This window comes from Vigna unguiculata, chromosome 1 (genome assembly GCF_004118075.2).
Source record: "Vigna unguiculata cultivar IT97K-499-35 chromosome 1, ASM411807v1, whole genome shotgun sequence".
In the NCBI taxonomy this organism is placed as follows: domain Eukaryota; kingdom Viridiplantae; phylum Streptophyta; class Magnoliopsida; order Fabales; family Fabaceae; genus Vigna; species Vigna unguiculata.
In genome coordinates, this window is record NC_040279.1 from 16298135 (window position 1) to 16324320 (window position 26186).

The 26186-nt window shown below is 38.4% G+C and overlaps 1 protein-coding gene across 1 annotated transcript; it reads left to right on the top strand.

Annotated features, from left to right (window-relative positions):
- The first annotated feature begins 20290 nt into the window (after positions 1–20290).
- Positions 20291–21553, top strand: LOC114188815. Its single transcript, XM_028077462.1, has one exon. It carries the CDS (start codon positions 20291–20293, stop codon positions 21551–21553), a length of 1263 nt encoding a protein of 420 aa, XP_027933263.1.
- The last annotated feature ends 4633 nt before the right edge of the window (positions 21554–26186 follow it).

The following is a 26186-nucleotide window of genomic DNA, read 5'->3' on the forward strand; positions in this document are numbered from 1 at the left end:
ATGTGGATGTGATTTTCTCATGTACTTCTCTAACTCTCAAGTCTAGTCACCTGTCCTCCGATCCCAGATGACTTTAATAAGACTAACAACTTTTCCTCGGCGTTCCTCAACCTTGCTATCCTCTAAAGCGATGGGTGGTACTTCCATAGTGAGGTCTTCTCTGACTTGTATATCCGCGACTTCCAACACATGAGCCGGGTCAAACACATACTTCCTCAGTTGTGAGACGTGGAATACTGGGTGAAGGTTTGCCAACTAAGGAGGTAAGGTTATCTCGTTAGCCACCTGCCCAATCCTCCTCGTGATCTAACTAAGGAGTCAGTTAGTCTCACTTAGAGCAGACTGACTCCTGTGGTGAGAGTAGCAAGAGGCCTGAAACTCATTAAGGGCTAACCTTGTGTTTGGGGGATTGAAACATTGTAACATGATTGGCTGATGAATATTGTTTGGATTGTGTAATAGTATGTGATTACTTCATAAATTGTTTCTACTCTAGCTCACCCTTTGTTTGTTTGATTGCTTTGTATGTTGTTCTTCCACTTTTGCGATGATCATCAATTTATTGATGGGAGCAGATGTGAGAGGTACTCGAGGTCAACAAGGAAGAGATGATTTCGCTGCTTAGCCTTCTAGGCTGGATTCTACTACTTTGGACTTTCTTTTTGGGGCTATGGCCCAGATACTAGTTTGTCTTTTAATTTCTTTTTTTTATTACTGATGAACATTGTATCTAGTTTAGTTGTGGCATAGTTGTGTGCCTTCGTTATTGTATGAAGTAGTGTTTAAACTCCAAGACTGTGTTTCTGTATTATCCTGTGTGACACTTCCTTTAATCATGATTATAAATTAAATGGGGTGTTACACGATTTGGTAATCTTGTTTTTTTATAATTTAAATCTAATTTTTAATCTACCACATCCATCAAATCATTCACAAACATCAACAAACTTTACTCTAAATCCACTCACTTTCACCGTTAATCCCCTTAAAGTGAACAAGACAAGTTTCACACTCTAATCCACCTGAATTCATCCTATCCCTCTCCCTCCAATCAACGATGAGGAAGAGAGAGGGAAGGAAAAGGGAAATTCCTCTATTTTTCAATCATCTCTGTAATGCAATTATTTGAGGGTGATATCAAGATTACAATTATGTCCGCAATTTATTTTTTAGCATAATTATGAAAACGATGCAAAAATAACAAAAATTTAAAAATTGTTATAAAATAATTTTTATAAAATAATTTTTAATTATAAATTTTTTATTACATTATCTTTTAAATATGTTTTTATTAAAATATGTTACTTTCATTTATACATTTTCATATTTTTTCTACAATAAATCAAACTTATATAATTATAATTTTTAATTATTTTTAAAATAAAGTATAATTTGGTAATCTTGTTTTTCTTTGATTTAAATATAATTTTTAATCTATTACATCCATCAAATCACTCACAAACTTTAACAAACTGTACTCTTAATCCACCAACTTTCGCCTTTAATCCACTTAAAGTGAACAACACAAACTTCACACTATAATCCACTTGATGTCATCCTTTCCCTCTCCATCCGATCAACCTTGATGGAGAGAGAGGGGAAGGAAGAGGGAAATTCTTTTATTTTTAAATCATCTCTGTTATGTCTTGGTTTGAGGGTGATATCAACATTACAATTATGTCCGCAATTTATTTTTTAGCTTAATTATGGAAATGATGTAAAAATATGACTTTTCAAATTATTTTTACAAAAATAATTAAAAACGAAAATTTGAAAATTGTTATAAAATAAGCTTTAAAAAGTAATTTTTAATTATAAATTTTTTTATTACATTATCTTTTAAATATTTTTTTATTAAAATATGTTACTTTCATTTATACATTTTCATATTTTTTCTATGATAAATCAAACTGATATAATGATAATTTTTAATTATTATTAAAATAAAGTACAATTTGGTAATCTTGTTCTTTTATGATTGAAATATAATTTTTAAGCTATGACATCCATTAAATCTGATGAAGGATTATCTTGTTTCTTTTTAAGATTATTGAATATGGTGTGAGTTGATTAAGAAAAGTAAGTGAAATCCCCACTGGACATTAAGATAGCATGCTATCTAGATGTGAAGGTTCCTTTCACAAAGCTCAGGAGAAGAAGATGATGGATTGATTCAAACAAAAAGGAAATGAAAAGCACATAAACCATAGAAAACCAAGAACAATTAAAGGAAGAAGAAAACATAAAATGGAAAGGAAAGAAATGGTAAAAAATGTGAGAAGCACGCCCTTACAAGGCTAGGCTAGAAGCCATGGCAACCTTGAAGATGAGTGGATGTGTGCCGCCACTTGCTATGCAAGATAAGGCTTAAAAGTATTCACTCCCTAGGGAGGAAACTCTCACAAATGGTTGAGACACAAGAGTGTTTTTACTTTAAAATGTTCAACCCTTTTACATGTTTAGGAGCACGCCTTATATAGAAGAGTTTAGGGGCCTCTAAGCAAATAAAATATACCTAAGGATGTCTCTACAAAAACCTAACCCTAGCCTCTAGAAACTAGGTCAAATAAGGTTACAAAAATGAGAGACAAAAAAGCTAACTATGGTGTGTGCAAGGCTAATTTCGTTCTAGCACAAAAAGGAGACAAAGAATATGTCTCATATGTCTCCAAAAAGTGGGCAAATTGTGCAAAAATCAAAGGAGACCAAAGGTACATAGGTACACTTGTTTTATGCCTTTTACTCTATGCTTTATGTCTTTGCTTTGCTCTCTCCTCCACATCATTTATGCTCTCCAATCACCGTGCACCACTGATGAAGGATTATGTTGTTTTCTTTTAAGATTATTGAATATGGTGTGAGTTGATTAAGAAAGCTAAGTGAAATCCACACTGGACATTAAGATAGCATGCTATCTAGATGTGAAGGTTCCTTTCACAAAGCTCAAGAGAAAACCACATAAACCGTAGAAAACCAAGAACAATTAAAGGAAGAAGAAAACATAAAATGGATAGGAAAGAAATGGTAAAATGTGAGAAGCACGCCACTACAAGGCTAGGCTAGAAGCCATGGTGATGTAGGATTATCTTGTTCCTTTTAGAAGATTAATGAATATGGTGATGATTGATTAAGAAAACCAAGGAAATCCCCACTGGACATTAAGATAGCAAGCTATCTAGATGTGAAGGTTCCTTTCCAAGGTTCCAGAGAGGAGGAGAATGGATTGATGGCGAGTAAGAAATCAAAAGGAAAAACATATAATAGAAACAATATAAACCAAGAAGAGTAAAGAAACATAAAATGAAAAGCAAGGGAAAGGGGAGGAATGGAGGATTCACGCCACTACAAGGCTAGGCTAGAAGAAGCCATGGCAACCTTGAAGATGAGTGGTGTATGCTGCCACTTGCCAAGGCAAGATAAGGCTTGAAAGAAATCCACTCCCTAAGGAGGAATGCTCTCACAAAAGGTTGAAACACAAAGTGTATAATTTCTCCAAAATGTTCAACCCTTCTACAAGTGTTAGAGGTCCCCTTAAATAGACAAGTTTAGGGGCCCCTTAGCAAAACAACAAAGTAGAAGGTTACAAAAGAAACCTAGCATGTTCTAGAAAGTAGGTCAACATAGGGTGCACATGGGAGAAATTTCGTCCAAGTCTCCTAGGTGGCAAGTCTTCATGGCCAAGGTTCCCAAAGGAGGGTTCCAGAACATTCTAGAAGACCTGGTGTCCAAGACATGTGGGCCTCCCCTTTCTAGATAGTCAACCCCAACCAACTTCAAGAAATTGAAACTAAAGAAATGCAAAATAAAGATAGAGAGGATAATGCCTTCCATTTTGTCATGCTCCTAGTGATCCTCCTAGGGTTGGCCTCTTTGGAACTTGATGAGGTGGTCACATCTTCATCACATGGCAACCCTGAAGATGAGTGGATGTATGCCGCCACTTGCTATGCAAGATAAGGCTTAAATTATTCACTCCCAAGGGAGGAAACTGATGAGTTCAAATTTTTGCCCTCATTTAATGTTTAAATTTGGGGATTTAATTGAATTTTCTGTGCTTAAAGATTGATTTAATTAGGATTTGTGATGATTGGATTTATTGAGTAAGTTTGGTAAAAGTGGCGTAAAAATTGATTTTAGTTGCATAAAATATTATTGGATATTCTAACGTTTGTTAATGCAGCTGGAATTCATTTTTGGTCATTAAAAGTGTGAATTTGAAATATTCAAAGTTACAAAATAAGTCGAAAATCAGGAAATTCTGGAAAAAAATAAATCAGGAGCTAAATGCACCCCCAGATTTTATTTGCACACTCCTGCTGCAAGTGGACCACAAAAACCTGTTATGCACCCCCAGTTTTACTAAGTTGCACCCCTCCTACCACTTAAACTCCACTCAACCAGATCATACCATATGGCCCACCTTTTAAAATTAGCCAACCAGAATAAGCCACGTGTCATAATCCTCCACTCACCAAATTGCCCAATCAGATCTTGCCACATCATCATCTCCTCCATCTCACACATGAAACCCCTAACCCTAATTTTTCTCCTCTTCCACTATCACCAGCCGCGGCAGCCGCCACCTCCTCGCTGGCTACCATCTCTGCAACAGACCGCGAGTTCTTCCTCCTTGTGCCCCAGCCAAGGCAGCCCCATCCAACCGTCAATCTCGCCAGCCTCCACGAACACCATGACCCACGACCATTCGTGGCTGCCACCATCAACACCACGCACCTTCCTCTATGCACCATTGTGCGAGAAAACGTGACGCCATCACCACTGCTATTCGTTCACACACCTGCCACAGCCGTTAGCGAGAGCAAACCACCTGCATCCATCTTCTCCGACAGCCTCCGTCATCACCTTCACGCAACCAAGGAAGCCGGAAACCACCGCAGCGAACTAGCGACCATCATTTTCGCACCTTGCATCATTTTCACGCACCACCATGGCCACCGCAGATCTGCAACCATAATTCGTTGCGCCTTCCACCAACGCAAACCTGCATCGCATCATCATTGGCATGAAGAGCAACCAAAATCTGTTCGCGCCACTGCGCCCCTCGCTGGCACCCACTGTGCAATGCGCACAACCATGGTATCCTTCACTGCACCTGCGTCATGAGGCAGCAGATTCACCAGTGACGTGCCACCATCTTCATCACACGAACCAACATCGCACCGTTTGCCGTCAAGCCTCACCGGAGAAGAAAACGCAGTCGCACCGCGAGCCAGTTCAGAGCAGCAGCCGTCACGCGAAGCCAAGGGACGAGTGTGAGAGTGAAACCCTAATTCTGGAGAGAGAAAGCACTCTGCCACGTGTCAGCCTGCTATTGGACAGTCAAAGATGGTCAACTGGTCAAACACTGGTCAACTGGTCAAAGCCAGCAGTCAACTCTGGTCATAACTGCGAAAATGGTTAAATAAGAGGGGCAAAATTGGAAATTGGACAAAGATTAAGTTACTAATTAATTAAATAAATATAAAAGATTTTAGCAACTGACAGATAAAGCCCAAAGTCCAGTTGAAGCCTATATAAAGAGACTTAAGGGAGCAGGGACAACTTACAATTGACAACTTAAACACTCAGAACTCTCTGGTTTTGGCAGACACCGTCATCCATCACATCTCTCATTCTCTCTTTTCTTTTTATTTTCTTTCCTTCATCATATTATCATGTATTCCATCAAAGCCATGGAGGGCTAAGCTTTAAGGGTTGATTCCACTGTAATTTCTTAACTGGATTCTGAGGTTAGATGAATTTATGTGTTTGTTTTTTTGATTATTGTTGTGGTTTTTGTTTATCTATGTCCTTTGCTTCTTAATCGAATAGAAAATAATGATTTTAAATCTACATGCATGCTAATCATATGAGTTAAAAGGTTTTTAAATTAAATTGAGACTTTACTTTGATTTTATTTAGAAACTTTCATTTAATTAAGTAAGTTTTTGCCAATAATTGAGACTTTACTTTGATTAGAGGTAATTACTTTAACTAAAATTAGTCAAGACTTTACTTTGATTAATTAAGTTTTCTATTTGGTGAAGAAACAAAGGAATAGACATGATTAGGCATAGTAAAATTAATTGAGACTGTACTTTGATTAAATTTACTATGGACAATCTAACAATTCTCACTTTTAATTGACACTGTACTTTGATTAAAAGTGAGAATGCCAAAAAATGAATTGAGTCTTTACATTGATTGATTTGTAAATCAACAACAATAATTAATTTAACAATAATCTCTAGATAACCAATGAAGAATCTTAGAAAAAGAAGTGGAATTGACCTATTCAAAACCCCTTATTTTTATAGTTGCTAGTTTTAATTGCATTTTTAAGGATCAAATATTTGAGATACAATTCCGTATTCGTTGTGAGACGACTCAGGGTTATCTTAACCCTAACTATTTTGTTCACTACTAATTATTTCTGATAACGATAGCGATATCAGAAACTCTCACAAATGGTTGTGACACAAGAGTGTTTTTACTTCCAAATGTTCAACCCTTTTACATGTCTAGGAGCACCCCGTATATAGAAAAGTTTAGGGGCCTCTAAGCAAATAAAAGATACCTAAGGATGTCTCTACAAAAACCTAACCCTAGCTTCTAGAAACTAGGTCAAATAAGGTTACAAAAAATGAGAGACAAAAGAGCTAACTATGGTGTGTGCAAGGCTAATTTCGTTCTAGCACAAAAGGAGACAAAGAATGTGTCTCATATGTGACCAAAGTGTGCTAAAAACAAAGGAGACCAAAGGTACATAGGTACACTTGCTTCATGCTTTTTACTTTATGCTTTATGCCTTTGCTTTACTCTCTCCTCCACATCATTTATGCTCCCCAATCACCATGTGCCACCTAGCATTGCTTTCTTACTCCTAATTAACCTACAAAGCAAATAAACATAGATTAGCATGTTGGCTTAAGTCAAGTCAACTATAATCAACAAGTCAAACCTAGTCAAAGGTCAACAAGTCAACTAACGTTGATTCAACTAAGTCAAGTTTGGGAATCAAAAATAACAAACACAAATGAAAGGGATGAAGGATTAGTGAACTTCCTTTCTAAACATGCTTAGTTGGGTCCAAAGTTCTTACAACAAACTACTGAGAAGGTTAAAGCTATTCGGGAGAGAATGAAGGCAACTTAGAGCAGGCAAAAGTCCTATGCGGACAAGAGGAGGAGGCCTTTAGAATTTGAAGCTGGGGATCATGTGTTCCTCCAAGTAACACCGATGGCGGGAATAGGAAAGGCTATCAAATCGAGAAATTTAACTCCGAGGTTTGTTCGGCCCTATCAGATACTGAGAAGGATTGGTGTTATAGCCTATGAATTGCCCTGCCACCGCACTTGGCGAATCTGCATAATGTGTTTCACGTGTCTCAGTTGCGGAAATACATAGCAGATCCATCCCATGTACTAGAGTCAGACGATATTCAGATCAGGGAAGACTTGACGGTGAACGCTAGGCCGGTGCGGATCCTTGACTCGCAAGTGAAAAAGCTGCGAGGAAAGGAAATAAAGACATTGAAGGTCCTCTGGGATGCAATCACTCAGGAGATGGAGGATAGCATGAGGCAATCTTACCCACACTTTTTTCCTAGTAAGTGCAATTTTCGAGGACGAAAATCTTTAAAGGTGGGGGGAATGTAAGACTTGGGAAATTTAAATAATTAAATTAGTAATTATTTAATAAATGCGGGTAGTAGAAGCCTTTATGGCATTTAATGCTAATTGTCGTGACGTGAAAAACTACTAGCTCAAGTGGTTGAGAGTACTTGATTGTGTGAAAGGACTTGGGTTTGAGTCCTAGGTATGCTATTTGTGTGTTCTTTGAGTTATATTAATTTTAATATGTAGGATTATGTTAGTGATAACATACTTATAGAATTTGAGGAATTAACACGAACATGACTTGGTTAAATTGGTTATGCTTTGATCTTGGAATTTCAAGGGTGTGTGTTCAAATCCTATTTAAAACGAAATTAATCCCTTTATTTTTGCTAAATATCATTGTGGGTTGCATGTGAAAGGGCATAGAAAACCCTAGCAGAAAGAGCAGCCAAGAGGGGTTGAAAAGTCACTAAGTAATGGGCCTTGAGTAGTAATCAAACAATCACTAAGTCTAATTTTCGTTTTCTTTTTATTATACACAATTAGGGGTCATATAAAAGGGTAAAAACAAAGCAATTAGAGGGTTTTGGAGACTGAAAATCGTGAGAGAGGGAAGGAGCACGAACTTGAGGGAAAAAGGTGAGTTGGGAATTGTGAGTAAAACTGCATTTTATTTTGGGAGAGAAAAGAAAAGGTTTTGGGTACCACAAAGCCAAAGTTGAGCAACCACTAGAAGCAAGGATTTCCAGGTTAGGGGAGTTCCTTTGTGTGTTTTTCTGTTTGTGAATTTCGTATACTCTGAGATTGTATGTATGACTCGGTTTGATCATGAATTTTTGTGCTTCTTATGGTATGAATCAGTGGTGAAATGGTTGTATGCATTGTATGGGAATTATGGGAATTTACTGTACTGTTGTGTTGAGGGTCTATTTTCGCAATTGGAGTGACCAATTTGATGTTCAATTCATGCACAAAATGTTGAATCATATGATGTATTGCTAGACATAGTTGAATGTGGTTTTGGGGCTTTTGGGTGTAGGTTTCTGTGCGCATGACAGGGAGAATATTTGCTATTCTCGCTCGAGCTAACTAGGCTCGCCTAGGCGAGAATAGCAGAAACGAAGTTTTGGGGTGTGTCTGCACATCTCGCTCAGGCGAGAGCAGCTCGCCTAGGCGAGAAATCGTGTAGTTGTGAGGTTGTTCTCTAGGGACTCGCTCAAGCGAGGAGCCCATGTTTTGAGCGACAGAGTACCTCGCTCAAGCGAGAGGTACTCGCCAGAGCGAGAAATCGCAACTAAGGAGGGTGTGTTCTAATATTTCGTCGCCTAGGCGAGTGTTTTGTGTTGAGCAAAGGGGAGATTTTGCCCAAGCGAGGCCATCTCGCCTAAGTGAGCCTTCGCACGTGAACCCTGGCAGCACGCTCGCTCAGGCAAGGAAGCTTAACCTAAGCGAGACAAGCCTGATCGCTTAAGCTAAGGCTTCTAGCCCAAGCGAGTTTAGTGTAGTTTGTGTGTATTGGTTGTATGCTTTGATGAAACGTGGATCAGGAGATGTTGTGCCATGAGCGGGTAGGTTCATTGATGGTGGATAACATGTGATGGTATGAGCGAGGAGGTTCATACTCGATTACTCTCTTATGGGGATACGAGCGAGGTAGGTTCGTATCTTCATTGCTCACAGTTGAGAGATGCTACATGCGGGGAGGTACGTAGCTTATGAATCACATATGTTGGACTACGGGCGGGTAGGTCCGTAGAGTAGGACTACGAGCGGGGAGGTTCGTAGAGGCAGGACCACGAGCGGGCAGGTTCGTGTGAGCATCAGGAATCCTGAGTCCATGACTAACTTTGTTGTATGCTAGTGGTTGAAAAACCTTGAGGTATGTTGAGAATGTAACCAAGATATAATTATGATAATAAGAGTGGGTGGTTTCTATTATTTAATTTTATGTGATTTTATATTTATTGTCGAGCTCACCCTTTCTGTGTGTGTTTGGCGATGATCGTGTAATTTTACACGGGAGCAGTTGATGATACAGGTAATGCTGCTAACACTCGAGATGGAGAGAAGGACTAGTTGGGAATTAGAGCTAGGGATTTACAATGTTTTAAACTTTTGTTGGAACATGTAATTACTTTTGGAATTATTTTTAATTATTAAATGATTGACGTATTGAACATTATACTTTGATTTATTCCCGTGGCGGGAAATTAATAAAGTTGCGACTTTCAAGCTTCTTTTTATATCGTTAAATATTTTTTTTAGGTAATATCTTTTAGGGATGTTACACTTAGTCTTCTTAAGCATGTGCCTCCATCCTTGGTTGGGGTCAATCCTTCATCAACCACCTAGCATTGCGATGAGTTCAAATTTTTGCCCTCATTTAATATTTAAATTTGGGGATTTAATTGAATTTTCTGTGCTTAAAGATTGATTTAATTAGGATTTGTGATTATTGGATTTATTGAGTAAGTTTGGTAAAAGTGGCGTAAAAATTGATTTTAGTTGCATAAAATATTATTGGATATTCTAACGTTTGTTAATGCAGCTGAAATTTATTTTTGGTTAATTAATAGTGTGATTTTAAAATGTTCAAAGTTACAAAATAAGTCCAAAATCAAGAAATTCTGAAAAAGAATAAATCAGGAGCTAAATGCACCCCCAGTTTTTACTTGCACACTCCTTTTAAAGTGGACCACCAAAAACCTGTTCTGCACCCCCAGTTTTCACTAAGTTGCACCCCTCCTACCACTTAAACTCCACTCAACCAGATCATGCCATGTGGCAATCCCCACCTCTTAAAATTAGCCAACCAGAACAAGCCACGTGTCATAATCCTACCCTCACCAAATTAACCAATCAGATTCTGCCACGTCATCATCTTCATCTCCCAAAACCCTAACCCTAGTTTCCCTACCACCTTCCATCACCATGGCAGCCGCCGCCGCCATCTCCGGCCGCCACAGTTCGCGCACCTACCACCACCGCGCCTCCGTCTTCTTCGCGCCACCATCTTCTCCCGCGGCCACCACCGTCAACTCGCCGGAGTTCCACCACAAATCGCGTGCTCCATTTCCGCGGCCACTCGCGCAGAACGCCACCGCGCGCCACCACCATCTTCCTCCATTCGCGCCTCCGTCTTCTCTGCAGTTCCGTCAAACTTCCTCGCGCACCACCGCACACAGCACCATCTTCTCGCCTTCGCGCCGCCGTCACGAACCATCCTCTCCATTCTCGCAACCTTCTGCAACAACGTCAACGCAGCCACCGCGCCTACACCTGCATCTGCGCAGCTTCACGCCACCTCCATGAACACCATCACGCACCACCATGGCAGCTCTGCAGCGCACACGAACAACCTCCGCGAAGCTTCTCCGCAGCTCCGTCGCGCCTCCGACCGCCACCACCGCGAGTTCTTCTTCCCGCGAGCGCGTCAGCCACCGCTGCGACAACGAACACCACCTCGCCGGAGAAGAAGCCGGAGCAGCCGCCGTCAGCCGCGCAGCCAAGGAGAAGAGTGTGAGAGTGAAACCCTAGTTCTGGAGAGAGACACTCTGCGCCACGTGTCAGGCTGCTATTGGACAGTCAAACTGGTCAACTGGTCAACTCTGGTCAACTGGTCAAAGTCAGCAGTCAAATTCTGGTCAATTTTGTAAAAATGCTTAAATAAGAGGGGCAGAATTGGAAATTGGACAGAAATTGAGTTGTTAATTAATTAAATAAAAATAAAAGATTTTAGCAACTGACAGATAAAGCCCAAAGTCCAGTGGAAGCCTATATAAAGAGACTTAAGGGAGCAGAAGAGGGGAACTGACAATTTTACAACTCACAGCTTAGACACTTAGAACTCTCTGGTTTTGGCAGATACCGTCTCCACCACATCTCTCATTCTTTCTTTTATTTTCTTTCTTTCATATCATCATGTATTCCATCAAAGCCATGGAGGGCTAAGCTTTTAAGGGTTGATTCCACTGTAATTTCTTAAATGGATTCTGAGGTTAGATGAATTTATATGTTTTGTTATTTTGATTATTGTTGTGGTTTTTGTTTATCTATGTCCTTTGCTTCTTAATCGAATAGAGAATAATGATTTTAAATCTACATGCATGCTAATCATATGAGTTAAGAGGTTTTTAAATAAAATTGAGACTTTACTTTGATTTTGTTTAGAAACTTTCATTTGATTAAATAAGTTTTTGCCAATAATTGAGACTTTAATTTGATTAGAGGTAATTACTTTAACTAAAATTAGTCAAGACTTTACTTTGATTAATTAAGTTTTCTATTTGGTAAAGAAACAAAGGAATAGACATGATTAGGCATAGTAAAATTAATTGAGACTGTACTTTGATTGAATTTACTATGGACAATCTAACAATTCTCACTTTTAATTGAGACTGTACTTTGATTAAAAGTGAGGATGCCAACAAATGAATTGAGTCTTTACATTGATTGATTTGTAAATCAACAACAATAATTAATTTAACAATAATCTCTAGATAACCAATGAAGAATCTTATTTAGAAAAAGCAGTGGAATTGACCTATTTACTATTACTGTGTTTACAATCTTCCGTGTCATTTTCTTTGCATAACAAAACCCCCCTATTTTTATAGTTGCTAGTTTTAAATTGCATTTTTGAGAATCAAATATTTAACAAAACCCCACCCTCTTTCACCTTTAATCTACTAAAAGTGAACAATACAAACTTCACACTCTAATCCACTTGAATTCATCATCTGTAAGGCCCATCCAAATTAATCCCTTTTTGCTTGCCCTAAATTAAAAGGGTTGCCCCTATAAGTGGGCCTAAGGGTTGGCCCAATACATAAAACCTTGCTACGTTGCCCTAATTGAACATTTTGCTTTCACTTTCAGAAAACCAGCCGTCTCTTCCCCTTGCACTCACAGGACGCTTTGCTAGGGTTCCTCCCCAAGCCTCTCGAGCTAGCTCCGAATCAGTTTCTGCTCCACGTAAGTACCCCTCTAGATCATCGGAGTACCCTTTTTGCTTTTCCCTTGTATTTTCGCAGTTAGGGTTTAGTATTAATCTGCCCGTGTCCCGTGTACCTTCTGTTTTCAACTCCTTAGTGCGTTCTAGAGCTGCTGTGCTCCTTGGTTGCGCATCAAACGTTTTGTACAAACCCATTCCAGGTAGGGAAGCTCTAGCTCACTTACATATTTCGTTTTCATTAAGTTATGAACTATCGTGTTGAAGTTATGGGCTGGTATGATGTGGTTATGAGTTGTGAATGTGTTAATGTATGTGGGATGGGCTGGCTGGGATCGCTGTTGCAAGAAAACAGTGGTGAGACCTACTAATCTCGCCCAAGCGAGCCAGTCTTGCCTAGGCGAGACAAACAGGGACTCGCCCAAACCCTTTTTTTTTGCGCGAAAAGTCACCCAGGCGACCTGCTCAACTTTTGAGCGAGTGAACATCTCGCCCAGGCGAGAAGGGACTCGCCTAAGCGAGATCCCGTGTTAGCTCCTTGTTCCTCCTTCGAGCCCTCGCCTAGGCGAAGGGGTTCCGCCTGAGCGAGAACGTCTCGCCTGAGCGAAACCCTTCGGCCTGAGCGAGGGGTTGGGCGAGACAGGGCGATGTTTGGTTGTTTGATTTTCTCTTGGGTGATTGGAATTTGTTTGGATATGATTGTTGTGATGAGATACATGGATGTATGTAAATATATGCACAATGGTTTGCTAAGTATGCATGATATGATTCATGAATGTGAATGACGGATATTGTGGAAAACTGGCATGCGAAATGAATGAGTGGACTCGAATTAAAGTAACATGGTATTGATATGTGATGAGACCCTAGAATCATGGGATGGTGATGATCAGTGGCATGGATTCAAAATGTGATAAGTATGAGGAGTTGGTCCCAAGGGTTGGTATGAGTTTCCCACCATGATTTAATGTTCTAATATTGCTGATTTATGTTTGATTGGTCCGTGTCAGCGTGTAATTCCTTGGGGTCTCTAGGTGAGACCTTCGGGGTGGCGTTTCAGTGGTCGGGACGTAATTCCATGGCCCCTGTTAGTGAGTGCCCATGGTGGTGCCCCATTTGTATAACTAGGTAAGGATTCAAGTTAAGGTTGCATCCTAACGCTCTAAGGAGCCAGTTAGTCTCACTTAGAGCAGACTGACTCCCGTGGTGAGAGTAGCAGGAGGCCTGAAATTCATTAAGGGCTAACCTTGTGGTGAGGGAAAATTAATCCATCGTAACACTTGTAACACATGCTCGGAGATGAGCAGCTCAGGGTCGAGCAGAGGTATCCACCACAAGTGCAAGCATCCGCTGAATCTGACTAAGTTATACGTATCCGGATGAGTCGAGTCGAGTCATAATGTATTGATTAAAGAGTCATAACATGCTTGGTTGCTGTATGGACATTGGTTGGTGAAATTATGTTTAACCGTATGATGAAAATGTTGATTGGCTCTAGCTTACCTTGCTTATTGTATGGTTGTCTTGTATGTGGCTGTTCTCCTTGCGATGATCATCAATTTAATTGATGGGATCAGACGGGTGAGGTTCTCATGGTCAACAAGGGAATGGTGATTTCGCCGCTTAGCCATCTGGGCTGGAGTTCTCTTCATATTTTCTTTAGGGCTAAGGCCTATGTATCGTTTCATGTATTTCTACTTTACACTCTTTGTTAGGTTGGTTTCTAGTTTTCCTTTGGCATTGTGGTGTGCCCGGTTTTTTGTAGGGGTAGTGTTTAGAACCCCAGGACTACGCTACCTTGTTATCTCTGTGTGACGTTTCCTTTAATTTTACGCATTAAATTAAATGGGGCGTTACATCATCTCAATCTCCCTCCAATAAACCTTGATGGAGAGAGAGGGGAAGGAAGATGGCAATTTTTCTATTTTTCAATCATCTCTGTTATGCAATGGTTTGAGGGTGATATTAAGTTTACTATTAGGTTCGCAATTTATTTTTCAACTTAATTATGAAAATGATGTAAAAATATGACCTTTGAATTTTTTTTACAAAAATAATTAGTAAAGAAAATTTAAAAATTGTTCAAACATAAGGTTTAAAAAGTAATTATAAATTATAGATTTTTTTATTACATTATTTTATAAATATTTTTTTTATTAAAATATTTTATTTTCATTTTTAGATAATAATATTTTTTCTACCACAAATCAAACTTATACAATGATAATTTAGCCATCTTTAAAATAAAGCACAATTTTGTAATCTTATTTTTCTTAATTTAAATATAATTTTTAATCTATCACACCATCAAATCACTCACAAACTTTAACAAACTTTACTCTAAAACCAACGTCTAATCCACTTGAATTCATCATCTCCCTCTCCCTCCAATCAACCATGACGGAGAGAGAGGGGAAGGAAGATGGAAATTTTTCTATTTTTCAATCATCTCTGTTATGTAATGGTTTGAGGGTGATATCAAGTTTACAATTATGTCCGCAATTAATTTTTCAGCTTAATTGTGAAAATGATATAAAAACATGGCTTTGAAATTATTTTTAAAAAAATAATTAATAACGAAAATTTGAAAATTGTTCAAAAATAAGGTTTAAAAAATAATCATTAATTGTAGATTTTTTTATTACATTATTTTATAAATATTTTTTTACTAAAATATTTTATATTCATTTTTACATAATAATATTTTTGCTACCGCAAATCAAATTTATACAATGATAATTTTTAACCATTTTTTAAATAATGCACAATTTGGTAATCTTGTTTTTTCTTGATTTAAATATAATTTTTAATCTATCACATCCATCAAATCACTCACAAAGTTTAACACACTTTACTCTAAAACCACCCTCTTTCACCTTTAATCTATTTAAAGTGGACAACAAAAACTTCACACTCTAATCCACTTGAATTGATAATCTCTTTCCTTCCAATCAACCTTGACAGAGAGAGAGAGGGGAAGGAACATGAAAATTACGCTACTTTTCAATCATCTTTGTTATGCAATGATTTGAGGGTGATATAAAGATTACAATTATGTCTGCCATTTATTTTTCAACTTAATTATGAAAATGATGTAAAAATATGGGTTTTGAAATTATTTTTACAAACACAATTAATAACGAAAATTTGAATATTGTTCTAAAATAAGGTTTAAAAAGTAATTATTAATTATAAAAATTTTGATTACATTATTTTATAAATATTTTTATTAAAATATTTTATTTTCATTTTTACGTAATAATATTTTTTCTACCACAAATCAAACTTATACAATGATAATTTTTAACTATTTTTAAAATAAAGCACAATTTAGTAATCTTGTTTTTCGTGGATTTAAATATAATTTTTAATTTATCACATCCATTAAATCACTCACAAACTTTACTCTAAATCCACCCTCTTTCACCTTTAATCCACTTAAAGTGAACAATACAAACTTCACACTGTAATCCACTTGATTTCATCATCTCCCTCTCCCTCCAATCAACTTTGACGGAGAGAGAAGGGAAGGAAGATGAAAATTTTTCTATTTTTCAATCATCTCTTTTATGCAATGGTTTGAGGGTGATATAAAGATTACAATTATGTCCGCAATTTATTTTTCACCTTAATTATGAAAATGATGTAAAAATATGGCTTTTGAAAATATTTGTACAAAAATAATTAGCTACGAAAATTTGAAAATTTTTGTTACATTATTTTATAAATATTTTTTTATTAAAATATTTTATTTTCATTTTTACTTAATAATATTTTTTCTACCACAAATCAAACTTATACAATGATAATTTTTAACTATCTTTAAAATAAAGCATAATTTGGTAATCTTATTTTTCCTTGATTTAAATATAATTTTTAATCTATCACACCATCAAGTCACTCACAAACTTTAACAAACTTTACTTTAAAACCACCCTCTGTCAACTTGAATCTACTTAAAGTGAACAACACAAACTTCACACTCTAATCCACTTGAATTGATCATCTCTCTCCTTCCAATTGACGGAGAGAGAGGGGAAGGAAGATAGAAATTCCTCTATTTTTCAATCATCTTTGTTATGGAATGATTTGAGGGTGATGTAAAGATTACTATTATGTCCGATGTGAGATCCAGGAAATTCATAAAAATTAATAATTAATAAAGTATAAGAAATGAGGGGTTGAGACTACCATAAGAGAGTTCTTTGATAAATCCTAAACAAGAAACAATGTTAACCTAAGTGGTTTAGAGCACTTGATTATGTTGAGGGGACTTGGGTTCAAGTCCTGAGTATGTCATTAGTAGATTTATTTAATTCTGTTTTATTTTGCAATTATATCGTGAACGTGAAAACATGATTTAGGTTCATACGAATGTGTGAATTAATAGGAATCATATGATAGTTTGTTGGTGTGCATGTGTTTGATGGGTAGGAAGGATATGGGTTCGAATCTCGGCTAGAATGAATATTACCCTTATGTTTTACTATTTTGCCAGGTGGTTAAATGATCTAGAAACTGTAGAAATTCTCTGGAAATCAAAAAGGTAGCAGTTTAGGTGTAGTAATGACTATTAAACTTTAAATTTAAATTAATTTCGTTTTTATAATTTTTTTATTTATTTTGGGCTGAATTGGTGAGAGGGGGAGGAGTGAGTGAGAAAGCAAAGAGTCATATTGTGTGGCTAGGGAGTTCTGAGAAATTGCAATCCAGAGAGGGAATTAGAGTGGAGGCAAGGAGGGGAGCTTTGGGAAACAAGAAAGAATTCATTTGGAATTGTTGAAGCTAAAACACCAGGTAAGGGGAGCTAATCTTATATTATGATTTTGTTTGATTCTTGTTCGTTGGCATTGAAAAATAATTGGATGGAGAAGAATTGTGAAAAATCAATGTTCGTGGTGTCTTGAAATTGAGGTTCAAGATCTTGTATTTCATGATGGATTTGATGTGCTGTTTGGGTAATTACTTAGTTGGGTGGGGAATTTTGTTGAGACGGGTTCCAATTTGTGCTATTGAGTTTTGGGTTTCCTTTCCAATTACATATTGCTCATAATAAAAGAAAATTGGTGGGACTGTTAAGCATAAATAACATATATTTTGTTTATGCTGCATTTTTTAGCCAGTTGGAATTTTGATTGAAATTATAAAGATAATCATGGTTAGGTATGATCATGATAAAATAATTATCGAAGATCTTTGAGTTTAATTTTGCATCAGTAGGTACAATTTCTTTTTTTAATTATTGTATTATAATCTGGAATTAGAAAGAGATTGCAGTAGTAATGGATGGAAATCATAAGAATATGTATAAATATAGAAAAACTTGATAGTTTTGAAAATTGGTTTGGTCTTTCCTCACTTTATGCATAATTGGCATTGGGGGATATGGAAATATTTGATTTCATGTATATGTTGCCTGGTGAATTAGTATTGATTTGTGATGTTGGTATCAATGAACGTATAGTATATAATATGAATATTCTATAAGATATTATTATTATTTTTAACTCACAAGTCTAAGGTAGTATTGTGCCATATTGGTTCCTTATTATTATATAAAGTTCATGGATGTTAAAAAGCATGGGTTGAATTCTTATAAAGTGGCAAAAGCATTACGCTGGAAATATCTTTTTAGTATTTTTTATTTATTATGAGTTAAAGTTTGGCTAAAAAGGGTTTTCATAGATTTAGTCTTTGTTTTTACTATGATTCATGCATTGGTAGTTGAATTTTATATAATAAAATAAATGTGCTTATAGGTGGTTGACGTATACAGGGGTGATGATGTAAATTGGGGCTTGATAAATTATATGGATATCCAATTAGTTATATTATGTTAGTATTTTAGAAAAAAAAAGGGGAAAATGGATTGTTGTGAATAAAGTTTTACTGACGTGGATGAAATCCTTTTATGGGTTAGTTGTAGCTTTGATTTTTTATATACTTTTAACATTAAGTAAATAAGGATTGGGTGGGAAATAAAATGTTGGGGTTGTGAATTGTTAAACTGTTTTTGTAGTATTAGTATTACAATAGTATATTAGAAAAATGGAGGCAGGATTTTGTGTCAATGGTTCACTTCAGTATACCAAAGTGGGGTCTTGGAATTCTATCATGGAAGTTGCAGTGCGTATGTGTTCTTTGAGTGGCCATGTATATAAATTCTTCCTTTTATTTTAGCCGCGGGTCCCGGTGGTGGTTAATATGCATTAAGTGTTAATATGGTATCTTGATATGTGTGTTGTTTATAACCTTTGAAACGCCTAATAAACAATAGCATATATTGTTTTATGTGATGAGTTACGGGAATTCAAGTTTGAATTCATGGTCCGCTTTAATTAACATTTATATTATAGATATTAATATAATGGTAAGAAAACCATGATTGGTTGTTTTGTTTTAACTCATATGTGCAGTGTATATTATTAACCACAAATTTCAAGTGATGTAATGGATTTAAATTTATGAATGTATAAGTGTTTGTTCATGTTATGAATATGATCTATGAGGTGCGATAGGAATTTAATGGAAGTGCTTGTATTTTCTGTTGGGTGTTTTATGGTTGCACATGACGATTGGGGTATGCCAGAATCTAGTACAACCAGTCAATTTATGCTACTAGAGTAGTGTCTAGTGGTGTGGGTTGGATCGTCAGGCGGTCTACAGGCACCGCCAGGCGATAGAGCATAGGCATGGGTCCATTGCAGATGGATTTGCATGGATGGGTTTGATAGCTTGGTCAGGGATATGCTGGATTAGTTACGAGCGGGGAGGTTCGTAACGGAGATTTGAGATGCGTGATTGATGCGGGCGGGGAGGTCCGTATCTGTTGTACTCTTGTGTGGGGATACGAGCGGGGAGGTTCGTATGTTCCGTGCTCACACTTGAGGCTGCTATGAGCGGGGAGGTTCATAGTAGGTGTTCACGCATGTTGGACTACGAGCGGGCAGGTTCGTAGAGTTGGACTACGGGCGGGGAGGTCCGTAGAGTTGGACCACGAGCGGGTAGGTTCGTGGGAGCATGATAATCCCTAAGGACCAAGGTTGTGAATGGATCTTTCTCATATAGGTTATGAGATTGGGGTATAATGTTATAGAAAGGTCAATAATCTAAAATTGATTAAGTTGGACTGGGTGAGGGTCAATTCTTATTATTTTATTGTTTGTATTATTTTTCTTTTCAGCTCACCCTTGCTTGTTTGTGTGTTTGTGTTTGGCGATGATCACGTGACTTGTTACGTGGGAGCAGACGTGAATTCAGGTGATCATGCTGATGCTTAGCAACAGAGCGGGGCTACTGATGGGGGATTTTCTTTATGTTATGCTTCCCTACCTTTTGTAATAGACATTATGATGTTTTATCCATTATGAACTTGTAATAAAGATGAGATAGTACGAATGGATTATAGCGAGACTAGTTTGAAATTTCCCGCGCTTGGGAATTTATTGTAATGTCTGATTTTCTTAAAGTATATTTTGTGAAAAATCAGTTTTATTTAGTAATATCCATCTGGGGTGTTACATTTGGTATCAGAGCATATGATTTCAAAATGATTTTTTGGGCCTCGGGAAGTGAGCTTATCGCGATTGTGAGATTAGTATAAATTGGTTGAATTGTAGAGTTGTTGAGATATGTGTTATTGCATGGTGTGTATTTTTAAGGCATTTTTCTAAGATAAATTATAATGGTGTATGATACCCTATGTTCCAGAAACTAGGAAATGGCTGGCGGAAGAGGTAGAAGGATTGGTGCCAATAACTCAGCTGATGAAATTGCCCATGCTATTCACCGATTGGTTGACGCCATGCAGCCACAACAGGTGGTGCTACCACAGCCTGCACCACGACCTGTCAGCATGGATGATTTCATGAGGCACAAACCAGCCAAGTTCAATGGCAAAGCCACTCCTGACGACGCAGATGCGTGGATCAGGGAGTGCGAAAAGATATTACGTGTACTAGGCTGCTCAGATGAACAAAAACTTACCTATGCCACCTTTCTCTTGGTGAGTGATGCAGAATATTGGTGGGTTGGTATGCAGCAGCAGATGGGGACTAGGGAGGAGGAAGTGAACTGGGAGAATTTCAAAAAGAGATTTATGGAAAAATACTTTCCGGACAGTGCTAAGCATGAGAGGGAGGTTGAGTTCTTGACTTTGCAACAGGGCAATATGACCGTGCAGGCTTATGTTAACAGATTTGAGTATCTGGCGAGGTTTTACACCCAGAATATCACCGAGGAATGGCGCTGTCGGAAATTTGAGAGGGGTCTGCGACATGAATTGCTCAGGGTTCTGGTGCCACTCAGGATCAGAGAATTTCCTCTTTTGGTGGAACAAGCAAAAAGTGTAGAACAATTAGAGATGGGGCCTAGCCGTGTGGCCAGACCGCAGAGGAATGTTGCGGAGGCTAGACACCAGAAGAAACCTTATAACCAACCTCAGACATCGCCATCAGGGTTGAAGTGTTTCCAGTGTGGGGGAGCACATTTAAAAAGAGACTGCCCCAGACTTGCTCGTAACGCGGGGAGTAGTGGAGGAGGGCGAAAATGTTTTGTTTGTGATCAACCCGGCCACTTTGCAGACAGGTGCCCTAATAAAAAGACGGTCACAGAGTCACGACCACAGTTGCTTTCTACAGAGAGGCCAAGAGCAGCAGGGAGAGTATTTGCGCTGACTAGCGCCGAGGCAAACCGATCAGGTAATCTTATACAAGATACGTGCGTAATGATGGGTCAGAATGTATGGGTACTTTTTGATTCGGGAGCTTCACATTCTTTTATTTCCAATATATGTGTGGGGAGGTTGGGATTAGAGGTTCATGACTTGGGGTGTGAGCTAGTGGTCTCGACACCGACGTCTGGGCAAGTTACAACCAGTACCAGTTGTGATGGATGCTCGATTGAAGTGGCGGGCCGAAGGTTCAAGGTGAACCTCATCTGTTTGCCGTTGGAGGACTTGGATGTGATATTGGGGATGGACTAGCTGTCCAATCACCATGTGGTAATGGATTGTGGGCGGCGCAGATTGATATTCCCAGAAACTGAAGGGGTAAAATTGATCTCATCACAAGAAGCTATGAAAGAACTGAGGGAGGGAGCTACTTGTTACATGATGATAGCTCAGTCAGAGAAAAAGAGTAGTGAAGAACAGATCCGTGACATAACAGTGGTGGCTGATTTTGCGGATGTGTTTCCTGACGAAGTTCCTGGATTACCCCCAAGCAGGGATGTGGATTTCACGATCGACCTCATCCCTGGGGCAGGTCCAGTGTCTGTTGCCCCTTACAGGATGGCGCCAGCTGAATTAACCGAACTCAAGAAGCAGATAGAAGATCTGTTAGGGAAGAAATTCATCAGGCCAAGCGCATCACCATGGGGAGCCCCAGTACTACTGGTTAAGAAGAAAGACGGGAGTTCCAGACTATGCGTCGACTATCGCCAGTTAAACAAACTTACAATTAAGAACAAGTACCCGTTACCGCGGATAGATGATCTATTGGATCAGCTGCGCGGGGCTGGGGTGTTCTCAAAGATTGACTTGAGATCTGGGTATCATCAGATCTTGGTCAGGCCTGAGGACATACAAAAGACGGCATTCCGGTCTCGTTATGGACATTATGAATATGTTGTGATGCCGTTTGGGGTGACAAATGCTCCAGCTGTATTCATGGATTATATGAATCGGATATTCCGGCAGTGTCTGGATAAGTTTGTTGTCGTGTTTATCGATGACATCCTCATTTACTCCAGAGATCGGGATGAACACGCTGAGCATCTGAGGGTGGTGTTGGAAATACTCAGGGCAAATCAATTATATGGGAAGTTATCAAAATGTGAGTTCTGGCTGAGCGAGGTCCAATTTCTTGGACATGTAATCTCGGCTCATGGTATCGCAGTCGACCCTGCAAAGATAGAAGCTGTGTTGAAATGGGAACGGCCGCAGACGGTGACAGAGGTGAGGAGTTTTCTGGGATTGGCCGGGTACTACCGGCGATTTATAGAAGGGTTCTCCAAAATGGTAAGTCCTTTAACGCAACTCACGCGAAAGGACAAACCTTTCTCATGGACGGACCAATGCGAGGCATGTTTTGAAGAGATGAAGAAGAGACTGACCACGGCTCCAGTATTGGCTATTCCCGATACAACTCAAGCATTTGAAGTGTACTGCGATGCGTCATACCAGGGGTTGGGATGTGTGTTAATGCAAGAGAAAAGGGCGGTAGCATATGCTTCTCGACAATTGAAGATCCACGAGAAGAATTATCCCACCCATGATCTGGAACTGGCTGCGGTAGTTTTTGCTCTTAAGACTTGGAGACATTACTTATATGGCTCCCAATTCCGAGTTTTTAGCGATCATAAGAGCTTAAGGTATTTATTTGATCAGAAAGAACTTAATATGAGGCAAAGGAGATGGATGGAGTACCTTAAAGATTACGATTTTGAACTTCTCTACCATCCAGGCAAGGCTAATGTGGTAGCCGATGCCTTGAGCAGGAAACGGGTGCATATGTCTTCACTGATGATGAAAGAATTGGAACTGATAGAGAAATTGCGCGATATGAATTTGGGATTACAATTGGATTCTGATCATATCCGGTGTAGTATGTTAACAGTTACGAACACCTTCCTTGAGGAGATCCGAGAGGGGCAGGTGCATGATGCTGAATTACAACAGATTGTTGGATGGCTGGGTACAGAGAAAGGAAAGGAATTCAAGATGGGGGCTGATGGCATCTTAAGATTTCGAGATCGGGTTTGTGTGCCAGGAAATTGGGGGATAAGAAGGAGAGTTCTGGATGAGGGACATAAGAGCCGCCTCAGTATCCATCCGGGTATGACGAAAATGTACAAGGATCTTAAGGAGTCATTCTGGTGGCCTGGGATGAAAACCGATGTGGCAGATTTTGTGGCAGCCTGTTTAGTGTGTCAGAAGGCTAAAATTGAGCACCAAAGGCCAGGAGGTACCCTAGAACCACTGGAGATACCCCAGTGGAAGTGGGATGGTATCTCTATGGATTTTGTGACTCACCTACCTCGATCTGTAAAGGGGCATGATGCCATTTGGTTAATAGTTGATAGACTCACCAAATGTGCGCACTTTTTACCAATCAATCTGAGGATGTCAATGGATAAACTCGCAGAGTTATACATCCGGGAGATTGTAAGATTACATGGGGTTCCAGCAAGTATAGTGTCAGATCGTGACCCAAGATTCACCTCGCGGTTCTGGCAATGTTTACAGGCAGCGCTGGGAACTCAACTAAGGATGAGTTCTGCATATCATCCTCAAACGGATGGTCAATCAGAAAGAACGATCCAGTCGCTAGAAGATCTGCTTCGGGCATGTGTATTGGATCATTTGGGTAGTTGGAGTGAAGTACTTCCCTTGGTGGAATTTACTTACAATAACAGTTACCACTCGAGCATTGGAATGGCGCCCTACGAGGCATTATATGGGAGGAGATGTAGAACCCCACTATGTTGGTATAAGGATGGAGAGTCAGTGACCATTGGGCCGGAGTTGTTGCAACGAACGACAGAAAAAGTCAAACTGATTCAGGACAGGATGCGTGCGACTCAGAGTAGACAGAAGTCGTATGCAGATAAAAGGAGGAGGCCGCTAGAATTCCAAGCGGGGGATCATGTGTTCCTACGAGTCACCCCGACTACAGGCATTGGGAGAGCAATCAAATCCAGAAAGTTAACGCCGAAATTCATAGGGCCATATCAGATTAACAAGAGGATTGGACCGGTAGCCTATGAAATTGCGTTGCCACCACATCTAGCCAACTTACATAATGTGTTTCACGTGTCTCAGTTGCGTAAATACATTGCGGATCCCAGCCATGTGTTAGAGACCGATGATGTCCAGTTCAGGGATGATCTGACCCTGGACGTGAGACCGGTAAGCATAGTGGACTCTCAAGTCAAGAAGCTGAGAGGGAAGGAAATCCGGACAGTAAAGGTTCTTTGGGATGAGGCAACACAAGAAACAACGTGGGAAATGGAGGACCTCATGAAGGAATCATATCCACAATTATTTCCTGGTAAGTGAAATTTTCGAGGACGAAAATTCTTTTGAGTTGGGAGTAATGTGAGATCCAGGAAATTCATAAAAATTAATAATTAATAAAGTATAAGAAATGAGGGGTTGAGACTACCATAAGAGAGTTCTTTGATAAATCCTAAACAAGAAACAATGTTAACCTAAGTGGTTTAGAGCACTTGATTATGTTGAGGGGACTTGGGTTCAAGTCCTGAGTATGTCATTAGTAGATTTATTTAATTCTGTTTTATTTTGCAATTATATCGTGAACGTGAAAACATGATTTAGGTTCATACGAATGTGTGAATTAATAGGAATCATATGATAGTTTGTTGGTGTGCATGTGTTTGATGGGTAGGAAGGATATGGGTTCGAATCTCGGCTAGAATGAATATTACCCTTATGTTTTACTATTTTGCCAGGTGGTTAAATGATCTAGAAACTGTAGAAATTCTCTGGAAATCAAAAAGGTAGCAGTTTAGGTGTAGTAATGACTATTAAACTTTAAATTTAAATTAATTTCGTTTTTATAATTTTTTTATTTATTTTGGGCTGAATTGGTGAGAGGGGGAGGAGTGAGTGAGAAAGCAAAGAGTCATATTGTGTGGCTAGGGAGTTCTGAGAAATTGCAATCCAGAGAGGGAATTAGAGTGGAGGCAAGGAGGGGAGCTTTGGGAAACAAGAAAGAATTCATTTGGAATTGTTGAAGCTAAAACACCAGGTAAGGGGAGCTAATCTTATATTATGATTTTGTTTGATTCTTGTTCGTTGGCATTGAAAAATAATTGGATGGAGAAGAATTGTGAAAAATCAATGTTCGTGGTGTCTTGAAATTGAGGTTCAAGATCTTGTATTTCATGATGGATTTGATGTGCTGTTTGGGTAATTACTTAGTTGGGTGGGGAATTTTGTTGAGACGGGTTCCAATTTGTGCTATTGAGTTTTGGGTTTCCTTTCCAATTACATATTGCTCATAATAAAAGAAAATTGGTGGGACTGTTAAGCATAAATAACATATATTTTGTTTATGCTGCATTTTTTAGCCAGTTGGAATTTTGATTGAAATTATAAAGATAATCATGGTTAGGTATGATCATGATAAAATAATTATCGAAGATCTTTGAGTTTAATTTTGCATCAGTAGGTACAATTTCTTTTTTTAATTATTGTATTATAATCTGGAATTAGAAAGAGATTGCAGTAGTAATGGATGGAAATCATAAGAATATGTATAAATATAGAAAAACTTGATAGTTTTGAAAATTGGTTTGGTCTTTCCTCACTTTATGCATAATTGGCATTGGGGGATATGGAAATATTTGATTTCATGTATATGTTGCCTGGTGAATTAGTATTGATTTGTGATGTTGGTATCAATGAACGTATAGTATATAATATGAATATTCTATAAGATATTATTATTATTTTTAACTCACAAGTCTAAGGTAGTATTGTGCCATATTGGTTCCTTATTATTATATAAAGTTCATGGATGTTAAAAAGCATGGGTTGAATTCTTATAAAGTGGCAAAAGCATTACGCTGGAAATATCTTTTTAGTATTTTTT

Excerpts from the sequence above, each read along its gene's own strand:
- LOC114188815 (XM_028077462.1), top strand. The coding sequence starts at position 20,291 with ATGGCTGGCGGAAGAGGTAGAAGGATTGGTGCCAATAACTCAGCTGAT.